Raw genomic sequence first — 25158 nt, 5'->3', positions numbered from 1 at the left:
CATGATGCAGCTCAGGCCTGAAGAGCTACTTACATTCTGGAAAGTGTAGCCTAATTATGGAAGGTAATGACCATGTTGACCACTCTAAAGGAATGGACGCTGGTGGCCAAATTGGCTCACAGACATAAAAGAATGCTAAAGTAATGTTTGAGCCAGCTCAGACCTCACACCAAAGAAATCCCTAAAGATTTACTTTATCACAGTTGTGTTACACATACATAGACCAACTTCAAAGTCTATTAGCAGAAGTCTACAGGTTTACACCGGTTATTTTGTGTTCTGCTACGTTGTCATGTCATGTCAGGCAGGGCCTTGCAAATGGGAGGAGCTGCCGCTATTCATTTTTATGCGTTTTCTCAGCCTCAAGTCTCCTCCCAAAATCTCATGAAAGATAGTTCCACCCGGCTGAATCGCGAGCGCAAGACATAAACCAGTGAAACCAAAGTTTTAAGTAGGCCTGTACTGCCTCACGTTTGCATAGGCTCACCGATTCTGTCTGTCGCCTCGGTAACCGGAGAAGCCTCTCCAATCACTGGTGCGTAAAACAAATGGGTGGGGGGATACGCGCGATGTATGAGAAGCCGAATAAATTATGTGAGGGTAATAAATAAAGTTTGTGATAAGAACGGGCTATTCTGAGAAGGAGATAATCTTGATTAGATTGGGGGTCCTTTGAATAGGCTGCTGTCTACTCGTAAAGAGCAAAACAGTCTCATCTTGTGAAACTACATGCTATCTGAGCAGTAGAGTACAAAGGTTCAGTCTGTTTGGTCACTTTCGAGTGTCCATCAGTGACAGGTAGCCGGTGGTTCCCGAAGTGGCGACTTTGCTTCTGCTTCTCAGTGGCGTTCGTTAACAATCGTGGTCGACGTTACAATGTTACCATCCAGAAGCGTTTGGGGTTTTATCCAAAGAGAAAAAACAAATATGTGCCATCGCAGCAGCCAGCAAGTTGCGAGATTTCTGAAGTCCAGTGACTCTACTGTAATGACCTCTCCGCTCTCCTCATTTTCCCTCAGCAAATCTCTGTCCGGACTCTCCGCAGCTCGCCGGGGACTCATACAGCGCAAAATGTCCGAGAACGGGGTAACGGTGCGGAGGAGCAAGGTGTTGACCATCGATACAATGAATGCAACCGTGAAGAAAGTCGAGTATGCTGTCAGGGGACCTATTGTACAACGCGCAGTGCAAATTGAGAAAGAGCTTAAAGAGGTATGCATTTCTTCCTATCTGAAACTGAAGTCTGCTGAGTGTACTAATGCTATTCAAGCACATTAAAGATTGGTCATAGTTCCATACTGAAACTTCTAATCGAATAGGCTATGCTTGTAATTTGAAATTGTAGGACTCTTGAGAGTTACTTTCAAAAACTCATGATGCCAGTGTAATAGAGTGACTTTGAAGGTAATTAATTTAAATTATGTATTTAGCTGAGGCTTTTTGTAAGTCTTTGCCTTTCCATGCTATGACCGTATGGACAAAATTAAATTAAGGGAAACAAATTAGGTCATATAAGGTTTCTCATTTATGCTGTCTTAGTAGACAGGAGAGAAAGTGTGTGTGTGTGTGTGTGTGGGCGGGGGGGGGGGTGATGTTGCACAGCTGGTAAGGTCACCGGCTCAAACCATGCCAGGCAGGCCATCATTGATCAATTCAAAATGCTTGCTGTTATAGGCAGATAGTGACCGCCTATCTGTGCAGTGTGCACCTACTCACATATCCGCCCAAGTTTCAAAGTCTATGGTCGATCATTGCTTAAACATCTGACACGTGGTGACACAGATTCTGTCCTTTCTCTGACTTGTCGTCTGCACAGACAGTCCATGTTTAGGGCACAGTCATTGTAAAATGGTTAATTTGACTAATTTCTGATATGATTTGGGGCTGAATCTCTCTCTCTCTCTCTCTCTCTCTCTCTCTCTCTCTCTGTCTGTCTCTCTCACTCCCTATCTCACTCTCTGTCTATCTCTCTCTCTCTCTCTCACACACACACACACACTTTTCTCTATCACTTTGTTTGTTTTTTGACAGGGCAGACTTCTGTCGCAAGAGAGAGACAGGGAGTGTAGGTGGAATAAAGTCCATGCTGTCTCTGCAGATATGCATCAACACTTGTTGTCCTGAGGTGCTCAGTGACTTCACATCATTGTAATTTTTTTACCTGAATAGCTATGACTGGAAGTTGAATTGCTCAAATAGTTTTAAATAATTCTTCCTTTGGAGTTGGATTGAAAAGTTAACCCCCCCATTGAGGATCGTCTGTAAAATGTCACTGTGTTGTGCTGTGACTTTGTGTGTTACTATGTTGGTTATTGGCCCTGGTCATGGCTCAACCTCTCCTGTCTATGCCTGAGAAAAGCTGTGAGGAAAAAAACATAGCCTCGCTCAAATGTAGAGAGGACTTAGATTACCATGGGAACAGAGAGTGTCATTGTTTGCCGAGTTCTGTCGTTTGTTAATAGCCAGTGTCTTTGAGAGCAGTGTCTAGGAGGAGCTGACTATATGAGCAAGAGACAGGGTTACAAACCTGTTTACAGGAAGTGGATGATGCTGATGGCAAGGGCACTTTCAGCTTATGGTACAGTGGAACTGAGACTACTACTGTCTGCATGACTGAACAGCATCATCTCGCCCCATTATTGGAGACATTATCACAGCCAATAGCTGCCAGCAATAGCTTTGGTAACCATAATGATGATAGGACTAAATAATGGCGAAGCAAGTGAAGTTTTGAAGGAATTTGGGTCAGCTGCCTCTCATTCTCTGGGATGTACTATGAATATCTGTCTCTGGTCCATTGTTGTGATCTGTACTTGGTGTTTGGTTTCTGCTAAGGCAAGCACAAAGCTGTTTTTAACCACATACCACTGTACAAAATACTCTCTCTCTCTCTCTCTTCTCTCTCTCTCTCTCACTTTCACTCACTCTCTCCCTCCCTCTCTCTCTCGCACTCTCTCTCCCTCTCTCAAACAATTAAAATGAATGAAAGGATGTAAGATAACACCAAGCTTTTGGATCATAATCAATGCTGTAAGCTCTCAAATAAAAACTTGACACTTGAGAAGTCCATTGGAGAGAAACAACAGAAAGAGACCTTAAAGTATTGACTCAATTGAACAAAACATTTCTTTTCAGGACTGTTTGATGACTTATATGTAGTTGAGAGGATGCATGCCTTAGACTTATGTGTCTCCTAGGTGACCGTTTGGTCAACCATACTGCTTTTAGGGGTGTTTACTTCCCTGCTCTGTTCTCCAGGATAATGGGCTCCCCAGCCCTCAAGCATGAAACTCTCAGAGGTGCTATACATTCAGACCATGTCAGAGTGACATGTCAGAAAAGGGAGTGTTTTATACTGGTAGAAGTAGTCACATTGGAAAGTATTCATCTGCTGCCAGTAATTACATTTGTAACATTTGTCATTTGAGGAATTCTCACTGCCGGTTTGATGAAATTTGAAAGACACTTCCTTTTATGCTATGTGTTGTGCAACTGCACTTCTTATAATCAGTCTGTGTGCTGAATCAAATCAAATGATTCTGCTAGCTTGAGCGGCAGCAGGAGAGCCGCTCAGAAGGGGGTGTCACATACTCTGAGATGTTTCATTGGCTAGGAGCAAGAGGTGTCCCTGACTCTCGTCCACTAGGAGAAGGACAGATTCATGGTGTGGGGAGTTGGTGGAGCGTGCTGGAGGGCATTTATTTATTTTATTTTTTTGGACGTGGGCCCTGCTTTTTCAGCTGACTCTATTGGCCGGCGTGCATGCACACCCTGTGGAGAAGGCCTGACCGCCTCTCGGCATCTTTAACAACATAAATGAGTTCCAGCTGCCACAGCCATGGTCTTTTTTTGAACGCTTTGGTCCCAGTAAAGAATGTGAGAAAGAAGAGAAAACAATGGTCAGAAAAACTGACAAGTGTCGGGCTATAAGAACAAAAGGATAGTGAGCAGTGACACTACTTATTTTCTGGAGGCTAAATCCTCCACTGAAACGCCCTGTAGCAGTAGGGCAGAGAAAATCAGATGGACTCAGAGAGAAAGTCAGGCATAGAGCAAAAGAATCGAGGCAAAACAGAGAGCAAGCTGTTGAAAAGGAGACATGCTTGTTTGCTGTGCCTGATAAGTGAGTGTGGTAACAGCCTCTGTGCTCTGACTAAAGACTGAATGTATGGGGCCAGTAACCTGCAATGATGTAATTAATATACACGTCATTCACAGCGAAACCGTTCTCATGCTAATCCCTCTCTTTAACTTACTGCAGAAACTAACCAACTCTATTTAGACTATTTTTAATGAATAAGCATTCAGTTAAAATGTATTTCCTATTAAATCACACTATTACCAAGCTCTACCAAAACACTCTTCCTTACTTTTGATATCATAATGGTAATATATGTATGTATAAACATAATGGACCTATAATGAACAGTATATGGAATTTTATGTTTTGAGATGTGAGTGAAACCCTTATCTTCCTTCATGTCTCATGTATTATTTTTTAGGGTGCTAAAAAGCCGTTTACAGAGGTCATCAAAGCCAACATTGGTGATGCCCATGCCATGGGTCAGCAGCCAATCACCTTCTTCAGACAGGTGACTGTCATACCACATCACACAGTCAGCAGCGCCCGGTTGTTAGATATCCCTCCACACTTCTCTCTCTTAATTGTTATCATATATTTAAAAATGTGTTTCCTATTCAACCTATTCTTGGAAGACATGCTTTGTGCCACAAGCTACTCTTCCTCCTTAACCTCCTGACCTGAACTATTGTTTTTAATGATTCACTTTGATATGTCAAAGTCCAGAAACACAGACAATGCTAACATAACAACTATTCACGCAGGTTGTGACTGATGGTGATCTAGGGTTAGCTGCTGTGTTGTCTTAAAGAGTTCCTGCGCATGTAAGCACTTGCTGCTGTGTGTGCTTTCCAAGGTCCTGGCCCTGTGTTCTTATCCAGAGCTGCTGAACGATAACAACTTCCCAGAGGACGCTAAGAACAGAGCCCGTCGCATTCTGCAGGGATGTGGAGGGAAAAGCATTGGTATGTGTTCTTAGAAACATTTATCACTCAGTCTGAAAATTTGTCCAAAAAGGCTTATCAACCTACTAAATGTGTTTTATTTCGATTCAGTTCTTTGACTTTGAAGTGCACTCTATGCTATGTCTCGACAGCTGTCAAAAATGTTCCTCTGTCCTTCTGATTTTTTGCTGTCCTCTGAACACACACACACACACACACACACACAGGAGCGTACAGTGCCAGCCAAGGCATCGAGTGCATACGGCAGGATGTTGCCAGCTACATCGAGCGTCGGGATGGCGGCGTGCCCTGTGACCCGGACAACGTATATCTCAGCACGGGGGCCAGCGATGGCATTGTGGTACGATCTTGACCTTCACCCCTTCCACACGTCCCCCTGTCCTGTTTGCAGGACATTAGAAGGACAGCGTTTTCAAAAAGCTACATAACTCAGCATAATGACACAAGATGAGTGGGCAGAAGGGAACACCCACATCCTCTAAGTCTGGCACGTAGGGTGGCACGTAGGGTGGCACGTAGGGTGGCACGTAGGGTGGCAGAACAAGTGAAGGGCATGAATAGCATGGCTTAGAATGGCCTCTACCCACAATGCTAGGCTTTTTTTAGGCTGTGACTCGGCAAGTTAAAGGCACGTCTGTCTGCTCGGTCATTTCAAATGTGTTGTTACGCACTGTGTCATGTGCTTGGCTGCCCTCACTCTTCCACTGGATTAGGACATTTCCTTTTGGGAGTGTGTGTTATGGTGCAAGAGTCACTTCTTAGTCATTATCAGTGGAGTGTCAGAAAACTTAAGAAAAATGTCAGTATAATTCTAGAGTATTCCAGCAAGTCCTAATTAGATGAATCACACCATTTTACATATTTTACATTTAGTGCACAAGATCATGGGAAGGTATTATTTATTAGGTAAAGTATACAATACAAAATTTAACATGAGTATATGTTTATGTTTATGGTTATGGTACCGGTATACATTTTTGTCCAAAGCGACTTACAGTGACATCAATAAACTTTACTTTAACATTAAAATTAACAGTTTGACAAGATATGGCTTCATATATTGGTAAAGATTGTATAAATACATTTCCAGTCTCTTTACTCACACTTCTCACGACCTTGCAACTCAGCTTCCTGCTGTGCACTTGCAGTTAATGCACTTGTAGTGTGCTCACATTAGTTGGGACGTTGGTTACCTGGTCACTGTTCCTGTGGTCTCTCTGTGCTGACCCTGTTCTCTGGTCCTGTTCTGGTCAGACCATGCTGAAGCTGCTGGTAGCGGGCGAGGGCCGGAGCCGCACGGGTATCATGATCTCCATCCCCCAGTATCCCCTCTACTCGGCGGCCCTGGCTGAGCTGGACGCCGTGCAGGTCAACTACTACCTGAATGAGGAGAAGTGCTGGAGCCTGGACATCAGTGAGCTACAGCGCTCTCTAGAGGCTGCCAGGAAGCATTGCAACCCCCGCGCTCTCTGCATCATCAACCCAGGCAACCCAACAGGTACTAGTGCACTGGCATCGCATCCTGGTGGCCTAGCAGCAAGGCAGCATCAGCATTCATATTACTGACAAAACTCCTCTACCCACATGAAGCACTTTGAGTTAACTTAGGTGTCACAGAAGGAACAAAACAACTGAGCCATCATGCCATTTTGTGACTGATTATTCAGAGTTGAGGACCTGATTACTATCTGTTTTTGCATTTTTTGTGTTAGGGCTTATCATACAGGGAAATGTTAAACCTCGACATAAGCGTAAATGTAATCTCTATCTTTTTTTCAGGTCAGGTTCAAAGCAGGCAGTGTATTGAAGATGTGATCCGATTCGCTGCCAAGGAGCGTCTCTTCCTTATGGCCGATGAGGTAGGACATTGCCCCTTTTTGTCCTGTTGTTCCTAGTTGTTTTGACAGTGACCTCTCCTCAACCCCCCCTCCCATTTCCCTCTCTCAAAGGTGTATCAGGATAATGTGTATGCCGATGGTTGCCAGTTCCACTCCTTTAAGAAGGTTCTGTTTGAGATGGGACCTGAGTACTCCGACACTGTGGAGCTGGCCTCCTTCCATTCCACCTCCAAGTGCTACATGGGAGAGTAAGCATTCAGCATTCAGCCCACACACACACACACACACACACACACACACACACACAAATGCATTGCAAAAATCACTATTACAGAAATAATTATTTTATTTTATTTTATATCTATTTTGTCATAATAATCATCAACCTCTGGTCCTGGTTTAATGTCCACAGGTGTGGTTTCCGAGGAGGCTACATGGAGGTGATCAACATGGACCCTGAGGTGAAGGCCCAGCTCACCAAGCTGGTGTCAGTGCGCCTGTGTCCCCCTGTCCCCGGCCAGGCCCTCATGGACCTGGTGGTGAACCCCCCCCAGCCAGGGGAGCCCTCCCACGGCGCCTTCATGAAGGTGAGAGCCCCATCTCGGCTCACTCCGGCCCCTTGTCTTTCCCCACCACACCCCTATCTGTCTTTCATCTCTCTCTCCTTTCTTCTCAAATCTTTTTATTATTCCCTTGCTCATTCCCCAGGCCCTTATGCAGTTTTCTAAAATTGATAGTTCCGGTCCTTGATTGTGAGTGGTTGAATCGCGTTCAATGCAGTTGTATAATGAGCACACACTCTCACCTTGACCGCATTTCGTTCTATATTACTGCACTTTTGATACAAAAGTTACAGTTGCTGTCTCGACGTTGACTGGCAACCTTTCTGATAGAGGAAATATATTTCTTGGCGGAAGAATGATTATCTATGAATAAATTGTTACATTTCTCGTTGTTGCGCCTTTATTTTATGAAATCTTGCCCGATATATGTAGTAACCGTTTTAGAAAAGCAATAAGCTACTTGAGTCCATAGGTTGCACTGACTATACAACAGCTAAGGGGGGGGGGGGGGGGGGGTTTAGGCACTCTGCTAGCACATTGTGCCTAACAACGCCCCTTAGCTGTTAATAATCAGCGTAACCTATGGACTTGAGTGGCTTATTGTTTAAATAGTCTGGATGCGTTCAGTTATCAGGTCATTGTTGTTAGGAATGTTTATTGTCTGGAGTGTGAGAGGAGAGATGGATGTCTGCACAGTGTATGCAGTGACATCGCAGTGTTCCGTGTCTAGGAGCGCAATGCCGTGCTGAGCGCCCTTGCAGAGAAGGCCAAGCTGACAGAGCAGATTCTGAACACAGTGCCAGGCATCACCTGTAACCCGGTGCAGGGCGCCATGTACTCCTTCCCCTGCATCACGCTGCCAGAGCGCGCCATCCAGGAGGCTAAGGTCAGTGTGGCCAGTGCACTGGTACTGGGCATGTCTTCCCCTACCTCTCTCAAAGGGTTTTTGGTTTTTGGGACTGTTGTGCTGTTGCTCCAGTTGTGTTGTTTTTAATCACTGGAATGTGTGTTTGTGTGTGCGTGTCTGTGTGTGCATGTGCATGTGCATGCGCGCGTGTGTGTGTGTGTGTGTGTGTGTGTGTGTGTGTGCATGCATGTGTGTGTGTGTGCGCGCATGTGTGTGTGTGTGTGTGTGTGTGTGTGTGTGTGTGTGTGTGTGTGCGTGTGTGTGTGTGCGCACGTGTGTGTGTGTGTGTGTGTGTGTGTGTGTGTGTGTGTGTGTGAATGCTTACAGGAGAAAGGGCAGGCTCCTGACATGCTGTACTGCATGAAGCTGCTGGAGGAGACTGGCATCTGTCTGGTCCCAGGTAGTGGCTTTGGCCAGAGAGATGGCACCTACCACTTCAGGTGAGTCCCAACACTGACCACTGAATCTCTCACCAGTCATGGAGGCTCAGGGACAGTAGCATACACCACTCTAAATCATTATCATTATCACTATCATTACAGTAATATCCTGTATATTAACCGCATTGTGTATAAACCGCAGGACAGAGTTGTATGCAAATAAAAAAAATAAACCATTTATTAACCGCACCGTGTATTAACCACAGTGCCCAACAGTCCAGTGAATCAGAATCAGATTTTGTGTTTTAATCATAAAGAAGAATGAAGAAAAGAAATGCATTCCCATGTGTAACCCGCAACCCCCCCCCCCCCCCCCTGTATTAATTTCATAGCTGAAGAAATTTTGCCAAATCAATGTATAAACATCGGTTAATAGTCTGGAAATTGTGGGTATCAGGGTCATATAGAAGTCAGTTGCCTTAAAAAAAACTATATCCTGTTGTGTGGTCTTCCTAATAACTATATTTCTTTCATTCCCTCACTCCCTCTCTCTCTCTCTCTCTCTCTCTATCTCTCTCTCTCTCTCTCTGTCTGCCTGCTCTGTCTGGTAAATGCAGAATGACTATTTTACCTCCAACTGACAAACTGAAGATTCTTCTCAGCAAATTGAAGGAGTTTCACCAGAAATTCACCAAGCAATACTCATAATATTTAGGTCTCTTGGACCAGTCAGTGAGATTCTTCTTAACTGATTTGACCAATGAGTCATTGATCTAACAACAACCTAGCGTCTATTTTTGAATGATTTTCGTTTGGGACCAAAATGACATCAATCGATGGAGTTTAGAGTGATACCGGAATATGCATTTACATCTTTTAGCATATAGTAATCCCTTTGGGGGGTACTTTTCTATATCAAAGTAAATTGCTCTTTTAAGCCATTGACTAGGTTTAAAAATCTTTACACGTCTATGCTACTATGGAGAGCGTTTCTGCAGATAAACTGACATATTTTAATGCTGAAAGTGTAAAAAGAAGGGTATACAAATTACCTGTTTGTGCAGTCCGTGCATTACCTTGCTCTTTCTTAGGTCACCACCTTTTACATCCATTGACAGTAGCTTGTGTCGCATTCAATAAAACAACTTTTACGGACTTCCTCCTCAAAAGATAGCCCTACAAAAATAGGCCATAAGTTGCTGTTAGACCAGAGTTTCCCTTTAACTGTCTTGACTTGACCAGCCAAAGTGCCACAATCATTTACTCCTGAATGAATTGTCTACCAGAAAGGAATCAAGATTGCTTTGCTGTCTTTTGGACTTCTGCCAAACACACAGAAGAAGCAGTTAAAGAGAGCCAGATTAACATATCCTAAGTCTAAACATAGCAATTAGTCTAAAGATTTATTACACTGAGGCCTGTTTCACACTGGTGGTGTTGTGTTTGCAATAGCTCGAGCTGTGTGATGCATGTGTGAATGCTCTAACCTGTTAACACTTGTGCCAAAATAAAAGTCCAGATGTTCCACAGCCTTCATGCACACACAATGCATCCAGTGTGAGAAAGGCCAAGTTTTCATTGTGGTGAACCAGATGTGGCAGTTGACCAGTAAAGTGTGATATGTATGCATGTATTCCTGTGTGTGTGTGTGTGTGTGTGTGTGTGTGTGTGTGTGTGTGTGTGTGTGTGATAGAGACAGATAGACTGAGAGACATTTGTGACAGTGCTACAGTATGTTTGTGTACATCTTCAGTGTCACTCTTTTGGTATGGTAATGGTACACTACACCTAGAACATGTTCCAGGAAGAGATTAATAATATGAAAGTGATAGATATGAAGAGATTAATAGTATGAATGTGATAGATATGTAGAGATTAATAGTATGAATGTGATAGATATGAAGGACATCGACATGAAAAAGAAAATGGAAATGTGGCATTACATTGTTTATGCAATTGTGCCTTCTTTGTTTAACCAATGTATAGCTATTTTATACATTTTTGTGATTAAAAATGTATGACTTCTATTGGTGTGTCTAACTGTTTTGCCAGAAACGATTAGGTCTAGTTAGAGGTTGTTATGGCATTTTACCACTAGGAGTCAGACTTGTCACAGTCTCCTAGCCTAATAGAGCAATATTCAAAGTGCCATTCTTGTGTCTAATCCACCATGATAGGATTTCTCTGTGTACTAAATTTTGTGCAGACGTTTATTTCTAATAGGCAGACTGCACTCAATATGAAGCCTTCCCAGAACTTTTAAATAAAAACTTTTTTTTCTTATCTGTTAAATGTTCATATTTGAAATACACCAGAAGCAAATACAGGCATGCAAAGTAGATAAATTACATAAATAATTAGTGATTCCTTTTTAAAGCATGTCATCAGTGTAATGACTGGGCGAAATGGGATGGAGTGGAATTGGGTTATTGGGTCTGTTTTATCAAAATTGTTTTAGCCCCACATTTGACCTTGGCAAAACAAAATCTAATTGGCATTATATAAGCTCAGCTGTCCAGGTTGATTTTTTGACAAAAGGTTTCTAAAAGGTTTACTTCTTGTAATATGATAACAGCAATCAGGAAGACTTTCATTTATTCTCTAGATAGTGATGTGCAATATGAATGTGAGTATATACAAATACATAACAGAACACAAGAAATATAAAGAGAACACAACGACAATGCATAATATTCAACATAGGAATCATGTTGGTGAAGGGATATTTTGTCAGAAGGACAGAGAGTTAAAGACTAGCACACAGTGTGATTGACCACACACGTCTCTGACCTCAGCTGGCTTTGATTAGTGTTGCCAGAGCAGAAACCATCCCTTTAATTAACCAGCAGCTTTTCTTACCACCCACTGCACACACTCCTGAGTTCTGCATCAGAAGAAAGTAGTGCTCTTTCTTTTTAAAAAACCTCTTAAACTGATTGTGTGCACCATGTCAAACAAAGAACAGGTGCATTGCCCTCCTCAAGATATTACTCAGGAAGGCCGTTGTGTTTTAAAAAGCTGCTCACTTGGGCATTTATACATAAATTATTCACTTCCATCATCCCCATGCATTACTTTTAACGAACCATTTTAAAGGTAAAAATGTGGTTATTGTGAATCCATTTGTTAATCAGAATCAGCAAGAAAACATCTTGTTCTCATTTTTTATTAACACGGAATATTATAATAATATCAATAATATCAGAAATGTAATTAATTATTGTTCATCAGAAATAATTGTGTACTTAAAAGTGAATTGGATTTCCCAGCATTCTACAGGTCAATAGCCTAATTACCAATAATCGCTGAAAACATATAATGACCACTGTCATGAGCCAAACGGTCCACAGAGGATGCAATAGACTTCAGTTCTGCATTTAACACCATACTGTAATACCACAACAACTCATCTGGAAACTTGACAAACTGGGACTCAGTACCTACCTCTGCAACTGGCTACTGGACTCCCTCTGTCAGAGGCCTCAAGTAGTACGTGTTGGCAACAATATCTCAAGCAGCATCACACTGAGCATGAGGGCCCCCCAAGGCTGCGTGCTCAGTCCGCTGCTCTTCACCCTGCTGACGCATGACTGCACTGCAACCTACAGCAACAATCACATAGTGAAATTTGCTGACGACACAACTCTGGTGGATCTCATCACCAAGGGCGACGAGACTCAATACAGGTTGGAGGTCGACCTTCTGACCACGTGGTGCAGGGACAACAACCTCCTGCTGAACGTCAGCAAGACCAAGAAGATTGTTGTTGACTTCCGGAGAGGTCACACCCAACACCTGCCACTGACCATCGACGGTGCTGTGGTGGAGAGACTGAGCAGCACCAAATTCCTGGGGGTGCACATCAGTGAAGACCTCTCCTGGACCACCAACACTGCATCACTGGCGAAGAAAGCTCAGCGGAAACTCAGGCGAGCAAGTGCTCCACCAGCCATCATGACCACTTTCTACCGAGGCACCATTGAGAGCATCCTCTCCAGCTGTATCGCTGTGTGGGGCGGAAACTGCACTGCAGCGCGTGAACACAGCTGGAAGGATTATTGGTGCTTCACTCCCCTCCCTGAAGGACATTTACACCACCCACCTCACCCGCAAGGCGACCACAATTGTGAGTGATGCAAGTCACCCCGCTCACAATTTGTTTGATCTACTGCCCTCTGGGAAGAGGTACAGAAGCCTGCGCTCCCGCACCACCAGACTCACCAACAACTTCATACACCAGGCTGTAAGGATGCTGAACTCTCTCCCCCCTCCACCCTCAGCTACATAACATCCTGGACTTTGGACCTAAATGGCTGCCTTGCACTACTCCACTTGCACTACTCCACTTGCACACTTTGCACCTTGTTGTTGTTGTCCTGTTGTCCTGAAAACACAACACTTCTGCACCACTGCACCTTCTTACATAACTTGCACCACTATGCCACTTGCTTACTTAGGTCAAACAATACTACCTCAGCCATTTATTGGCCTGACTTTGCACTATTATATTGACTGTCTATGCACAATTTCAACCCAATTTTGCTGCTCTTATTTCTTCATTGTATGTGCCTTCTTACTTTTATTGTTTACTTGAATGTTATGTTTGTCTGTGGACTTAATTGGTAAAATATGTCTTGTCTTCACCGTGGGATAGTGAGAAACGTAATTTCGATCTCTTTGTATGTCTGGGCATGTGAAGAAATTGACAATAAAGCAGACTTTGACTTTGACTTTGACTTTGACTTTGACTTTGACTTTGACTTTGACTTTGACTTTGACTTTGTCAAATGGCAACAGGTTTTGTGCTTCTGATTCACATCTTTCATATCACTCCGCAAGTAGTCCAGTCACTTCTTGCAATGGAATTTCATCCAAAAGTGAAAGCAGACGGTTGATCAGCTGTGTTTTAAAGAATGTTTTATTCAAGTTATGTTGCAAACTATTTGTTTCACAACGAAACAGTAACAAATAAATGTAGAGACGTATCATGTGACTTGAAATGACTTGAGATCATGTGAATGAAAGTGAACCCTTTTACACATTCGACCAGTCTTAGGTGTATAGTTTAGTCTCTGTTCTGCTTCTCTGATTATCTGGATTGTTTTCTTTTCCACTCTCTCTCTCTCTCTTACACACACACACACACACACACACACACACACACACACACACACACACACACACACACACACACACACACACACACACACACACACACACACACACACACACAAGTCACTATGTTGTCCCGTCTCCACAATTAAGCCAAGCCATCTGAAAGCCTCTGCTTTTCTGCAACACATCTTTGGGAACAATCAGCCTGCCCATTGTTCTCAGTGCTTTTTATGTTTCTGATACAAACACCTTGTCTGTGTTCATCACAGTGTCAGATACGTGTTTTCAACCCAGTCCTGAGCTGTAATTTAATATGCTGATCGCTTAAGGGATGTAAAGCAAGCAATGATACAATTCAACCTTGTTTCTCCTTGATTGCATTGCTCACAACACCCATTTGTCTGTGACCCTCTCTATGGAATTTCAGAGGGTTCCACAACAGTTCTCCTCTGCCTTTGACTGGAAGAAATGTGTATAGCTTAATGGATGTGACTGAAAACTCTGTGAGGGGTTTGTGTGAAGATCCTGTTGTGCTGAAAGTAAAGAGGAGCTTCTTCTCTAATTCAGCTCGCCGTGTGCCCGATTGTAGGAAATCTGAAACGTCCCAAACCAGCACATTGTTCTCCAGCACTCGATACTCTTACAAGCGCACCCTCCAGTGGTGGTCCTCCACTTCTCCTCTCCTTCACCATCACCACTCCTGTCTCTGTCTTTCTTTCTTTCTTTCTTTCTTTCTTTCTTTCTTTCTTTCTTTCTTTCTTTCTTTCGTTCTTTCTTTCTTTCTTTCTTTCTTTCTTTCTCTTTGACACACACACACACACTCTCTGCAGCACGTGTAGATTAGTAATGTTGCCCCTCTGTCAGTGACTGGTGGCTCTCCAGAAGGAATGAGACATGGCCTGCGAGTCTGCCAGGCCCGAAGCACTCTCACTCCACAGGGCTCCGCATCCTCCTCATATGTTACATAACGGCCGGGACAGAATGGCACAGCGAGGCGCCCGACGATGCCCAGTCTGCCCAGGTGTTTAAGGAGGTGTCGCGGTACCACCGCAGAGTGGTAATTAAAGTGAACCCTCCCTCTGTTCCCTTATCAGCCTGTTACTGACATACAGTAAGTAATAGGGAAGAGCATCTGAAAAACACTCACCACTCACAGTGTCTGACACAAATGCTCACAGTTTCACTGACAGTCATCAGTAGACCTAACCAAGTTCCATATCAACTGTGATGGCTAGAACCAGACCAAGATTACACAGTGGATGCATTGTTGAATGAAGCACACATTTTGTAACATCTGTCATGGCTTGACACATTGATTATTTACAGAATATAACTATAGCAATCCTGTTGCATTCACACTTGATGAATTAGAGAACACAGGTCCAGTTTTGCTGAGGTAATGCATCCATACAACACAGGGCAGTGAATTGAACGGTCAGTCATTCATTTGGTCATTGATCATTCACCCTGCAGTCGGTTCACACAAGTGAGATGGATTTGGCCTTCTTGGAGCAAACAATGTGACAACTACTTTGAGCGGTGAAGCGAGAGGCTCTTTTCTTGGCTCAGGAGAATTGGCTAAGTGTCTGTAAGTCATGACTCCACAGGACATGCTTTGAGGGGGAGGTGTGGTTGCACCTTCTCTTCCTTACTGGTACGCTCATCTGCGAAAGCTCTATTCTGGCACAGCCCTCTGCCGCTCCCCTGCAGAGTGAGAAACTGTACAAAGGGCCTCAATAGGCATTCATAATGGCAGCAGAAGGTACAAAAAATGGAAAGAGATCGGATCGTCGATTCACAATGTGTGCCCATTCAAAATCAAACAGGCCATTGTTTATCCTAATGAATAATGAGTTATTTATCATATCAGCACTCTGTGGAAGTAGAAAAGTCATGCACAACAAGGACATCAGATTATAAATAGAAGGAATGAGTAACACAACAACAACCATAAAACAGTCAGATCAGCTCTGTGGAATCTCTGTTGAATGTATCACAGTATGTAACAGATATGGGGATTGAAACATATTACGTCTGCATGTTGTACAAAACCCTCAAGTTTCTCCAAAACCAGCACCTAGCTAAATGAAAAGCAGTATAGTACAATCCAAAGTGACAGGACAGAAGTATACTGACAGAGCCAAATTAATGAAAGAGATACTGTAAATTGGCTGCTTCTCCAAAACGTCTCGCTTTCAGTTAGATATTGTAGAGCAGACCAGCGTGCAGTGTTTGAGGTTCTGTCATACATATTTCATAGACCGACCCTTAAAGCTGACAACAGGTTTGGGAGCTAAATTAATGTAGGACTGTTTAGCATACTAACATCTAGAAGAAGAGGACTCCAGTCAATGACTTTCCTGGCATGTATAATTCATGTTTTATCTGGTTTGCTCGTTCACTTGTCAAAACGGAGTCAGAGCTTTCAGTTATGCCCATGGATGATTTAAAATGAAGTGACACGAGAACCGAAATTAGTTCCTTCCCACTTGACCCTCCTGTGTTGATTTTATTCAATAAAAATATCAATGACTCCTTCAAAGTAATGGACCTGACAGAATGGTGCAGAAAACGGATAGTTCCCCGAGGTGAGTCTGGCGCAAGCCTTTGGGTGGTTTTTGATGCCAAACTCTGCACAAACTACGATCTGAGAGGAATAGACATCCATATGTGATGTGACAGATCAACTGTCAATCAAACATCAATCAAAAATGCCACCTGCCACTTCATTCTTAAAGGTTTCTCATTAGACTTCATAATGTGCATTAAAACATATTCTGTTGTACACAGAGAGCTCTCTGTACTTCAAAAAAAGAAAGTTTTGAAAGGCACGACTACTGTCAGCTGCAGCTCTGTTGAGAAGCCGAGCAGGCCATGTGACTCACTATCAGACTGGTCAGCCAATAGTGCTGACTCAGTTGTGGCCAGTGCCAAAAGGACTGGTCCAGGCTGGTCCAGTAGAGTGAATCACAGAGATGGGCCGTGCAATGGTGTGAGTGGGGATACAGATGTTCTGAACCGGAAAGGAATAACTATAGCACCCTTTATACAACTTTTCAATCATATTACATTTGTAGCCTAATTATTCTGGATTTAAAGGAGAATTCTGGAGATTTTTCACATATGTACGATCTCTGTTTCTCAAGGTCACCGAGTATTGTTGGTACGGAAAAAAAGAAAAACAATCGGCTCTACCTAGCTTGAGTTGCTGCAGCCAACAGCTAGAGCCACCAAGCAGCTAAGGGCTACACTCTGAGGGTATGAGCATGGGGACTCATGAAAGGAGAAAAAGATCGCTGAAATGCTCCTTTAATAGCAGTAGCGGTCATCCTAAATTTAGGGGGTAGACTATTCTACGGTTTAGGGGCCAGAAAAGGCACAGTCTCCTCTCTGTTTTAACTTAGCCTTATGGGTGGACAAAATATATGGTCAGCAGACCTGAATGTCTAAGCAGGTATGCAAGGAGTAATCAGCCTGGGGATGTAGGTACAGGGGCAAGTCCATTTATAGCACATGCTGCAGCATTTTGTACCAGCTGTACGTGGGAGAGAGACCCATGACTAACACCTCCATACAGGGCATTACAATTATCAAGCTGAAGTAATAATACTAATTATTGTACAATCTCATAGAGAATGCATTGTTGGGGTCTGCTTGAATGTTTTGGCCCCCATGTTGAGGTCTCATTGAATAACATGTTACAGGGAGTCTCTGTTCTCAATTCAATTCAATTTCAATTTATTGTGCTTATAGAGCGCCAAAACATTACACATGTGTCATGGCGCTTTACAGAATGTAGGCAATCAGAGAAAAAAGGAAAGAAAGGAAGAAAAGAAAAGAAAGAGAGAGGCCCATGGGTAACAGGGGCAAGGCACTGTTCTCCCCACCTGGCACTAAATGATCTGATGAACATCCTACATGCTAACCTTCCAGCACTGTTTGTTTCTGTGAACAGACTTGAGTCTATTTGTGTTTGGATACAATGAGTGAATAATTATAAATGCAATGTGAATGTGGATTTGTCAATCACCCTTCAAAATTAGCATATTTTTAAAAATACACATCTCATGCTAATGCAAAACCTGATTCAGATTAGTACAATAGAGTCTTAATTGCCTGAACCACTTCCCTCTTTCTTCTGCTCCTCCCATCCTCTCTCCTTCCCTCTCCCTCTGTCAGTCTCTCAGTCTGACTCAGAGGCAATGTGATCAACCTTTTTTTTCTGAAATCATTTAATCCACACGCTATCACCTCTCTTACATAAGGACTTTAATTTCTGAACACTGCTCTGTGCATTTCGGAATCGGCATGGGTGGCTACTGATGCACAGAGAACAAAGTCTTCAACTTTGTGCTCTTATCAAATAAAAGTTAATTAACACATGTTTAAGTGGTTGGTTAAAACGTATCGTTTTGAAGCTCATCGGACCGTTCTTCTTACAATCTGTGGCTCACCAATTAAGCAAGATTTCGCGCAAAACCATTCAGGGGGAGCGCCCAGCCCTGACGAGACTGGCCAGCAGGGCGCGAATGATCACGACCGGCGTCTTCGGTGTTGTCATGGTACTGGTGCTGGTGATTTTAATACCCTTCCTGGTAAACTCAGCTGGGACCTCCGCGAGTTATGAAATGCTCGGCGCCTGTAGGATGGTGTGTGATCCGTATGGAACAAAGTCTCCAGCATCTGCTTCAGTCGACACTGCTCGTGACAACCACTTGATCCAGTCTCCACCGCCGTATGCTCGGGGCCCAAAGGGCGATGCAGGGCGCATAGGAAGGAACGGCCCCAGAGGCCAGCCGGGTCCACCGGGTCCACCTGGGCCACCGGGAGAACCAGGACCCCCTGGATTACCTGGACCATCGGGAGAAAGCGCAGCAACCAATGGCATTAGCGCAGCGACATATAACACCGTGCCCAAAATCGCCTTTTACGCAGGGCTTAAAAAACAACACGAGGGGTACGAAGTGTTAAAATTCGACGATGTGGTCACCAATCTTGGCAATCACTATGACCCCACCACGGGCAAATTCACCTGTTCAATTCCAGGAATCTATTTCTTCGTGTACCACGTACTGATGCGCGGAGGTGATGGAACCAGCATGTGGGCTGATCTTTGCAAAAACAATCAGGTAAGGCGCTCACCCTGAATGCGGGATCTTAGGATCTAGTGTTGCCGTTTAGTCTAGTAAAACAGAATCAGATAGTGTTTAATCAAACTCAAAAGAACATCCAGTAGAGTGTATGTGTGGATATAGCTTAACGTGGTCAAACAGTTACATACATAAAGTGAAATAATGACTAAACTAAAATGTACTGTATATTTATATGAACGTTGAACATTGAACTTTCGTTGTTATTTGTTCAGGTTCGGGCGAGCGCAATAGCACAAGATGCTGACCAGAATTACGACTATGCCAGCAATAGTGTAATTCTGCACCTCGAACCCGGTGACGAGATTTACATAAAGCTGGACGGCGGAAAGGCTCACGGTGGGAATAACAACAAGTACAGCACCTTCTCTGGCTTCATGATTTATGCCGATTAAAGCGCCTTCTTTTACATTTCTTCTAATGGTCTCACCTTGTACCACAAGGCAACAACTGACAACAAACAAATACTGTTTGACCAACATCTGTATCGACACCCTGCCCTACCCAAATGTAAACATTCTTAGTTAAAACTCTAAAAAGGTTTGCTATATCCCAGACGCACGCATGTATTATTATTACATACTTGTGGGCATTTTTACACTGAGATAGTACTTGCTTGAAACAGGTGCATCAAATAACGTAAGACATTTACCAAAAGAAGTTTTAAATTAGTGCACTCTGTATAAGAAATTATTTCTGTGGTATAAAATCCAGCAATTTTACATTCTATGTAAATTCCAGGTATAGACTATATCACCATAACAATGGTCCATAAGAAGGTTGTTTAAGCAAGCACTAAAGCAACTAGGCCTAAGGACATACTTACTGTTCTCTAATTATACCAATCCCTTGTTTAGCACAGAACTAGTGGGTAACCTTGTAGATGCAACATAATTTGCAATAAAACTTCTAATCATGGATAATGTTGACAGTTGGAAAACGAAATGACATCCACATTGACAATCCTTTGTTTTGTACTATATGTCATGGAATTTAGCTGGAATTAATGGATTGTACACAGAGTGTGCATCTGTGGGAGGATACATTCATTAATGCAGTATACTGTATGTATTAATATGATGGTTCATGTTGAAGTTTCTTTCCTATACATAACGCTATGGTGTTACCATTAAAACAGGTGGCTTACAGTTTAGGTTTTAATAAACTCACATAACTCGGCACTGAAAGTGTAACATGTCTTTCCTTTTACTTGAGGGATGAACATGATTCAAACCATGTGGTTACAATTCACAGCCATCAGATGGTTAGAAAGTATCTGTATCCATGTGTTTCTTCTTCTCCTTGTCTAAGTAGAGACCAAATGCTTTCTTTGGAGCTGGCAGGGACACTGTTTGTTGCTTCCATCAACAGGCGCTGTGGACTGTGCTGCCAAACTGATGATGAGTTCTCCAATACATTAATATTGAGGACTCACTGATAAGATGGATGTCAATGAATGATGTTACATAAGACCCAATCCACAATAAACACACAGACAAAAAGATGATTAGAAACAGAAATTATTTTTTTAATGTTTCCTGATAGCATGACATTGTTCTCTGATTTCCATTTGTTGATGGGAAAACTTGACACAAGAAATCATATTTATAAAACATATAAACAAAGCTGAAAAAACACTGTCAAAAAACAAGGCATTGCACCACATTTTTATAGCACCATTTGAAATCTGCAATTATGGCCAGTTTAATTATTGCTTTGTATACCTGGAAATTGGATTTGGAGGACTTTCCTAGCAACACCATTGTCTAGTGTTCACAGCCAAATAAGATTTGTGAACACTGAAAGGTTACTAAAATGTTCCCTTTGTAAATATGTTTATCTTTAATTACTTTAGTAATCAGGCCTTTATTAGTATAAATATTTCATAAGACTGTCAGCACTGGTTTTCATTCAAAGATTTGGAGATTTATAAAATTGCACTCTTCATTTCACAGTACTTTTTTCAGTCAATCCTTTCAGTCAAAGGACATAACTGAACACACATTACAGTTTAAAACTTATTGCACTGGTAGATCACATAGTCCCTTTACTTTCAGGTCCTGTGCAAAAAATAAACTTCAGTCAATCATTACTTTCTGTGATAGCACCAAAAAAAACCTTAATCACTCTGAAGTGATACAATTTCCTTTATGGATAGCAATTAGTATAAAAATTGACTCATTTGAATGTTAGCCAGTGTTTAGGATTATCGATCAGGATCTTGTCCACTTGGTTCTGAGAGATCCCTCTAGACAGCATCTTGGGCACAATGCTCTTCAGAATGTGAGAGTAGCCATGCCCGCCATATTTCATCAAGCGGTTCTTAGTGTGAATGTCATGTGCGATAACAATCCGGTCTTCGTATCCCTCCTTCACAAGGAAGGACAACCTGAAACAACACATTACATTATAATACTTTATTGCCATTGCCAGGTTTGATACATATCATGATGAGATCTGAAAACTGTCCACAAATCTGTAGCACTCATACAAAAAATGTACGTTACCGAACAACTAGGGCAATGACATCCTGTTTGTAGCAATTAATGCAAAGGGGTGGTATATTAACACACCGTAGTGGAAAAAACACCAGATGTAGACTGTGGGGGCTCTCCCCATCTATGCTTAGCTGCAGCCTTCACGCCCCCCCCCCCCCCCCATCCCCATACACGACACAGAGGATTACTTACGCCTGCACCCTCTGACTGTCGCTGGGCATGTCAATCTCCAGGTTAAAGGCATAGTCCAGCATCTCTGTTCCGAACAGGTCATACTCCAGATAGCTGCCCAGCTTGGCAAATTCCAGCAACTCACCATAGTCAAAGATGGTCCTGAGGAATGAACAGCAGCACAGTTAAAGATTACCCTGGGTGTACAAATATACAGGCCAAGATGGAAGGACACAATAGAGATGTAGCCCAACCTATAGCAAGAATGCACTACCTAGGCTAGGTACCAATTAACACTTTATAAATACTTTAAGGCTTTCACTAAATTAACATATAATATACCAGACTTGAGAGTGATAATGGCTTCCTGTTCTCTTCAGCTGTCATTTGGGTATTTGTTTTGTAAATATTTTATCATTTTTCCACTCTTCCCTAATCCACTGAGGTTTTTAGTCCAAACTCATGGCTATAAAACATAAAGGTTTACTTTTCAATGTATACTAAGGTGGTATAAAATTAGACAGAACTTTGGAATCTAGTTTATCAGAAACAAGTATTTCTGATCATCCCATTTGGTCTTCACTCCCATTAAGGGACTAACCTGTCCAGGTGTGACATGACCGTTTTGGAGATGTCTCCCCCGGCCTCCTGCAGAATGCGCACCACCTCTGTGGGGGCAGTGGTGTGCCGGCCCGGATGGATGATGACAGGGCAGCCGAGTTGGGTCTGAGCATGTGCAGTGGCCCTCAGCACCTTTTTCTCGCTCTCTGTGATTGGCCAGCTGGTACCAATCTCACCAATAACACCACAGCGAATGTCTGTACCATCCGCGCCATGAAGCACTTCGCTCACAATGATGTCAGTCAGCTTTTAGGGGAATGTTTGAATATGAATGTTAGCTTGCTGTCTGAGGATACCTCATGACTGAATTTAACATCTTATACTCTTATGAAAAATGAAAACAATGAGCATAAATTAACCAAAGGCATTAAACATGGCTGAAAATGATTCTCTCTACTGAGAATAAACATTAAAGTGACTATTAGTGATAATTAGTGATAATCACTGATAAGGATTAATATACTGATTAGGGAAGTATTATTGGGGGTGCAACTAAACAAGCCTAACAATGACATCTCAAAGGACATAGGGGGCTCATAATATATCCTAAGTCTTGTAATATGACTTTACTTTACATACCTTCTCCACTGTCATTTTCTTGGTCTGGTCCGAATGAGTCACGTCAACGTAGTACCCAGCCCCCGCTATGATGTGAACACCTGTGTCTTTGGCCAGCTGCTTCATTGCGGGAAGGTTCCGTGAGATGCCTGTGGTCGTGTTCTCCACAATGGTGCCCCCTCCTGCCCGCCGGTAGTAGTGCAACTCCTCTCGGACCGCCTCGATCTCCTGACAGAGCAAGAGGTTTTCGTGACTGCTGTATGGGTTCTGTCGGAGCCAGTGCAGATTACGCATTTCAATGGGTGCCTCCGACACCGCCTCCTCTCCAGGCGCCGGTGAGACGTAGCTGCACTCGAAGGTCATGGTCAGGTGTTCGTGGGTCATGGTGCGGCCCAGCTGGGCTGGATCCAACAGCCCAAGCACCGTTTGGACCTTTCCACTCAAAGCTGTCATCTTGTCTATTGATGCAGAAGAGAGACCAGGAATCTGAATGCTCGGCGGTTCTAAAATATCATTGGCAAAAGCATCTGTATAATCATTAATCACATTGTATAACATTTACGAAGCATGCAGAGGAAAAGGCCACAGATTGAGGGCAAAGGTTAGTTTATACTTGACATGTCCTATAAAGAAATGTGTGTCGTTACAACTACTCTAACCCAAATCCTCACTATCAGGATTTAGGCAAAGATTGATCTTTGATTTAGGCATAGGCTAGCTGCCTTTCACAGGGTGGGTTGCTGTTCAGTGCCAACATTTGGGTCAGTGTAGGCTATCCGATTGAGAATGCAGTTTTTATTACATGTAATGTTTCTATGCACTTTGATTCTTTCTTCTGCACACCTGCTAATAAGCAACGCCAAATATCTTACTTTCACAAAATTCCGCAATTTAACAATAAAATACAGTAAAATCAATGTTGTCGACATAAGGGGTTTTATAGTGCCTGTAGGCTATAAACATTCAATGAAGCGAGCCATAGTGTAAAGAACTTCGAAGCAATGGTAGGCTACATTCGACGACGTGAGGAAACCTACTCGAATCCAATGTGAAAACAAACCTTTACGATTGCCCGAGCCTTTCAAAACCGGACCAAACACAACATTAGACCCAACCTGCAGGAATTACCTTTGGTCAGCACTGCAGTGAGGCTACTTGCACAAATGTCTTGCAGAGGAAGCAACAGGCTTGAAAGTTGCAACCCCGAAATACCGCGAGAATATCCTCGATATTCTCGATCACTTCCCCAAGCGGCCACTAATGGTAATACGTACATTACCAGACAGACACGTGTAGGCCCACAGGAACGGAAATGTAGCCTACAGTTTTATACTGTAGAGATATCACGCATTACAGTCTGATGTTACTTGGTTCTTTAATAGGCTACATTTGTAAAGAATTTAGTGACTCGATTGGGAAACGTTTCCAACACTTGCATCGCGACGGGCACTAACTTGGTCCAGCCTGACCAATCGCATTGATCAGAGATACTTAATGTTACTTAGGCCTACTTCTCTTAAACTTTACAAACTGAGAACAGTCAGGAAACAATGAATGTGGGTCTACCTTGCTGTAAAATCTTTCCCAACTGCATTTTTTGACGTTTGCAGGTGTTGCTTCTGTTTATCACAATAAGTTTTGGTTTCATCTTCCCCTCTCGTCGCTGATAGGCCTGACATTTTTCTTGTGTTAGGGAAACTGTTATGAACTATGGTGTTCCAGACTAGATCTCCCTGAAAGAATGCTAAACTGCTTGAGGAAATGTTTGCTGTTTGTGATGATGGATCTCTGGCTGTAGCTCAATCTTCTGTCCAGAAAACATTTGGCGTCGCAGATGGATACAGATATACTCAAGATGGCTGCCACTGTGCACGGACGGAGAGTGATACCGAGCTGACCTTTCCCTTGTCCCTTCTGTACTCTCTTAGTCCACCATCTCTGCTGTGAAGAGGGAGTAGGCTACATGGACAACAAGAGTCTCATGAAAACATGGCATCCCTGCCATCCCTGTCATCCATGAAAACATGGCATCCAAGGCATCCCTGTCATTCTGTAAAGTGAAACGGCAACAGGCCTAGAGGCTCACAGGCAAAAGACTATGGCTGTTTCCAGTTAGTGACTTCTAGTCTGAACCTCATCCACAAACACTTTGTATCTTTAAACTGATTAAGACTTTAATACATTGTTATAGCTTAGCATTATGATCTAGGAAACCTACTAATTTAGTTTTTACAAATGTATCCTGTCAACACACACACACCACTTTAAACCTTTAAAAAAATATATAAAACCCCTTTGTAGGTTTGTGGTT

General features: G+C 42.9%; 3 protein-coding genes across 5 annotated transcripts; 2 read left to right on the top strand and 1 right to left on the bottom strand.

The window, feature by feature from the left end:
• The first annotated feature begins 481 nt into the window (after nucleotides 1-481).
• gpt (glutamic--pyruvic transaminase) lies at nucleotides 482-10991 on the top strand. 2 transcript variants are annotated; one of them, XM_076296041.1, is made up of 12 exons: nucleotides 482-535; nucleotides 1020-1212; nucleotides 4503-4592; nucleotides 4938-5046; nucleotides 5253-5386; nucleotides 6301-6544; nucleotides 6826-6905; nucleotides 6996-7132; nucleotides 7297-7471; nucleotides 8178-8333; nucleotides 8682-8794; nucleotides 9352-10991. In XM_076296041.1, the coding sequence occupies exons 2-12, from the start codon at nucleotides 1072-1074 to the stop codon at nucleotides 9440-9442; spliced, it is 1470 nt and encodes a 489-aa protein (XP_076152156.1). In that variant the 5' UTR covers nucleotides 482-535; nucleotides 1020-1071; the 3' UTR covers nucleotides 9443-10991. The 2 variants fall into 2 exon arrangements, with proteins under 2 accessions (XP_076152156.1, XP_076152155.1); XM_076296040.1 differs by lacking the exon at nucleotides 482-535 and having other exon boundaries at nucleotides 858-1212.
• Nucleotides 10992-18378: 7387 nt separating this feature from the next.
• Nucleotides 18379-19394, top strand: c1ql3b (complement component 1, q subcomponent-like 3b). The gene is made up of 2 exons (XM_076296039.1): nucleotides 18379-18978; nucleotides 19215-19394. The coding sequence occupies exons 1-2, from the start codon at nucleotides 18379-18381 to the stop codon at nucleotides 19392-19394; spliced, it is 780 nt and encodes a 259-aa protein (XP_076152154.1).
• A 1109-nt stretch (nucleotides 19395-20503) lies between these two features.
• Nucleotides 20504-24047, bottom strand: pter (phosphotriesterase related). Of its 2 annotated transcripts, XM_076296038.1 has the most exons (5): nucleotides 23976-24047; nucleotides 22869-23305; nucleotides 22270-22535; nucleotides 21690-21830; nucleotides 20504-21388 (listed from the first exon to the last, which is right to left on the bottom strand). In XM_076296038.1, the coding sequence occupies exons 2-5, from the start codon at nucleotides 23298-23300 to the stop codon at nucleotides 21178-21180; spliced, it is 1050 nt and encodes a 349-aa protein (XP_076152153.1). In that variant the 5' UTR covers nucleotides 23301-23305; nucleotides 23976-24047; the 3' UTR covers nucleotides 20504-21177. The 2 variants fall into 2 exon arrangements, with proteins under 2 accessions (XP_076152153.1, XP_076152152.1); XM_076296037.1 differs by lacking the exon at nucleotides 23976-24047 and having other exon boundaries at nucleotides 22869-23954.
• Between the last annotated feature and the right edge of the window lie 1111 nt (nucleotides 24048-25158).

Source organism: Alosa pseudoharengus, unplaced genomic scaffold (genome assembly GCF_046254945.1).
Source record: "Alosa pseudoharengus isolate Yale_2024_CS ecotype anadromous, Long Island Sound unplaced genomic scaffold, YU_APseudo_1.1 YU_APseudo_1.1_scf_2, whole genome shotgun sequence".
Taxonomy (NCBI): Eukaryota; Metazoa; Chordata; class Actinopteri; order Clupeiformes; family Clupeidae; genus Alosa; species Alosa pseudoharengus.
Note: the sequence above shows the minus strand (reverse complement) of the source record. Positions and strands in the feature narration are given on the sequence as shown.

Bases quoted from the DNA above. Each gene is read 5' to 3' on its own strand.
- c1ql3b (XM_076296039.1), top strand. From the start codon at position 18,379: ATGATCACGACCGGCGTCTTCGGTGTTGTCATGGTACTGGTGCTGGTG. The intron at 18,979-19,214 runs GTAAGGCGCTCA...TTATTTGTTCAG, and splicing joins ATCTTTGCAAAAACAATCAG to GTTCGGGCGAGCGCAATAGC.
- pter (XM_076296037.1), bottom strand. From the start codon at position 23,405: ATGTTATACAATGTGATTAATGATTATACAGATGCTTTTGCCAATGAT. The intron at 22,536-22,868 runs GTATGTAAAGTA...TTCCCCTAAAAG, and splicing joins AGAAAATGACAGTGGAGAAG to CTGACTGACATCATTGTGAG. The intron at 21,389-21,689 runs GTAAGTAATCCT...GTGTTGTTTCAG, and splicing joins GACAGTCAGAGGGTGCAGGC to GTTGTCCTTCCTTGTGAAGG.
- gpt (XM_076296040.1), top strand. From the start codon at position 877: ATGTTACCATCCAGAAGCGTTTGGGGTTTTATCCAAAGAGAAAAAACA. The intron at 6,545-6,825 runs GTACTAGTGCAC...TCTTTTTTTCAG, and splicing joins CAACCCAGGCAACCCAACAG to GTCAGGTTCAAAGCAGGCAG. The intron at 8,334-8,681 runs GTCAGTGTGGCC...GAATGCTTACAG, and splicing joins GCGCCATCCAGGAGGCTAAG to GAGAAAGGGCAGGCTCCTGA.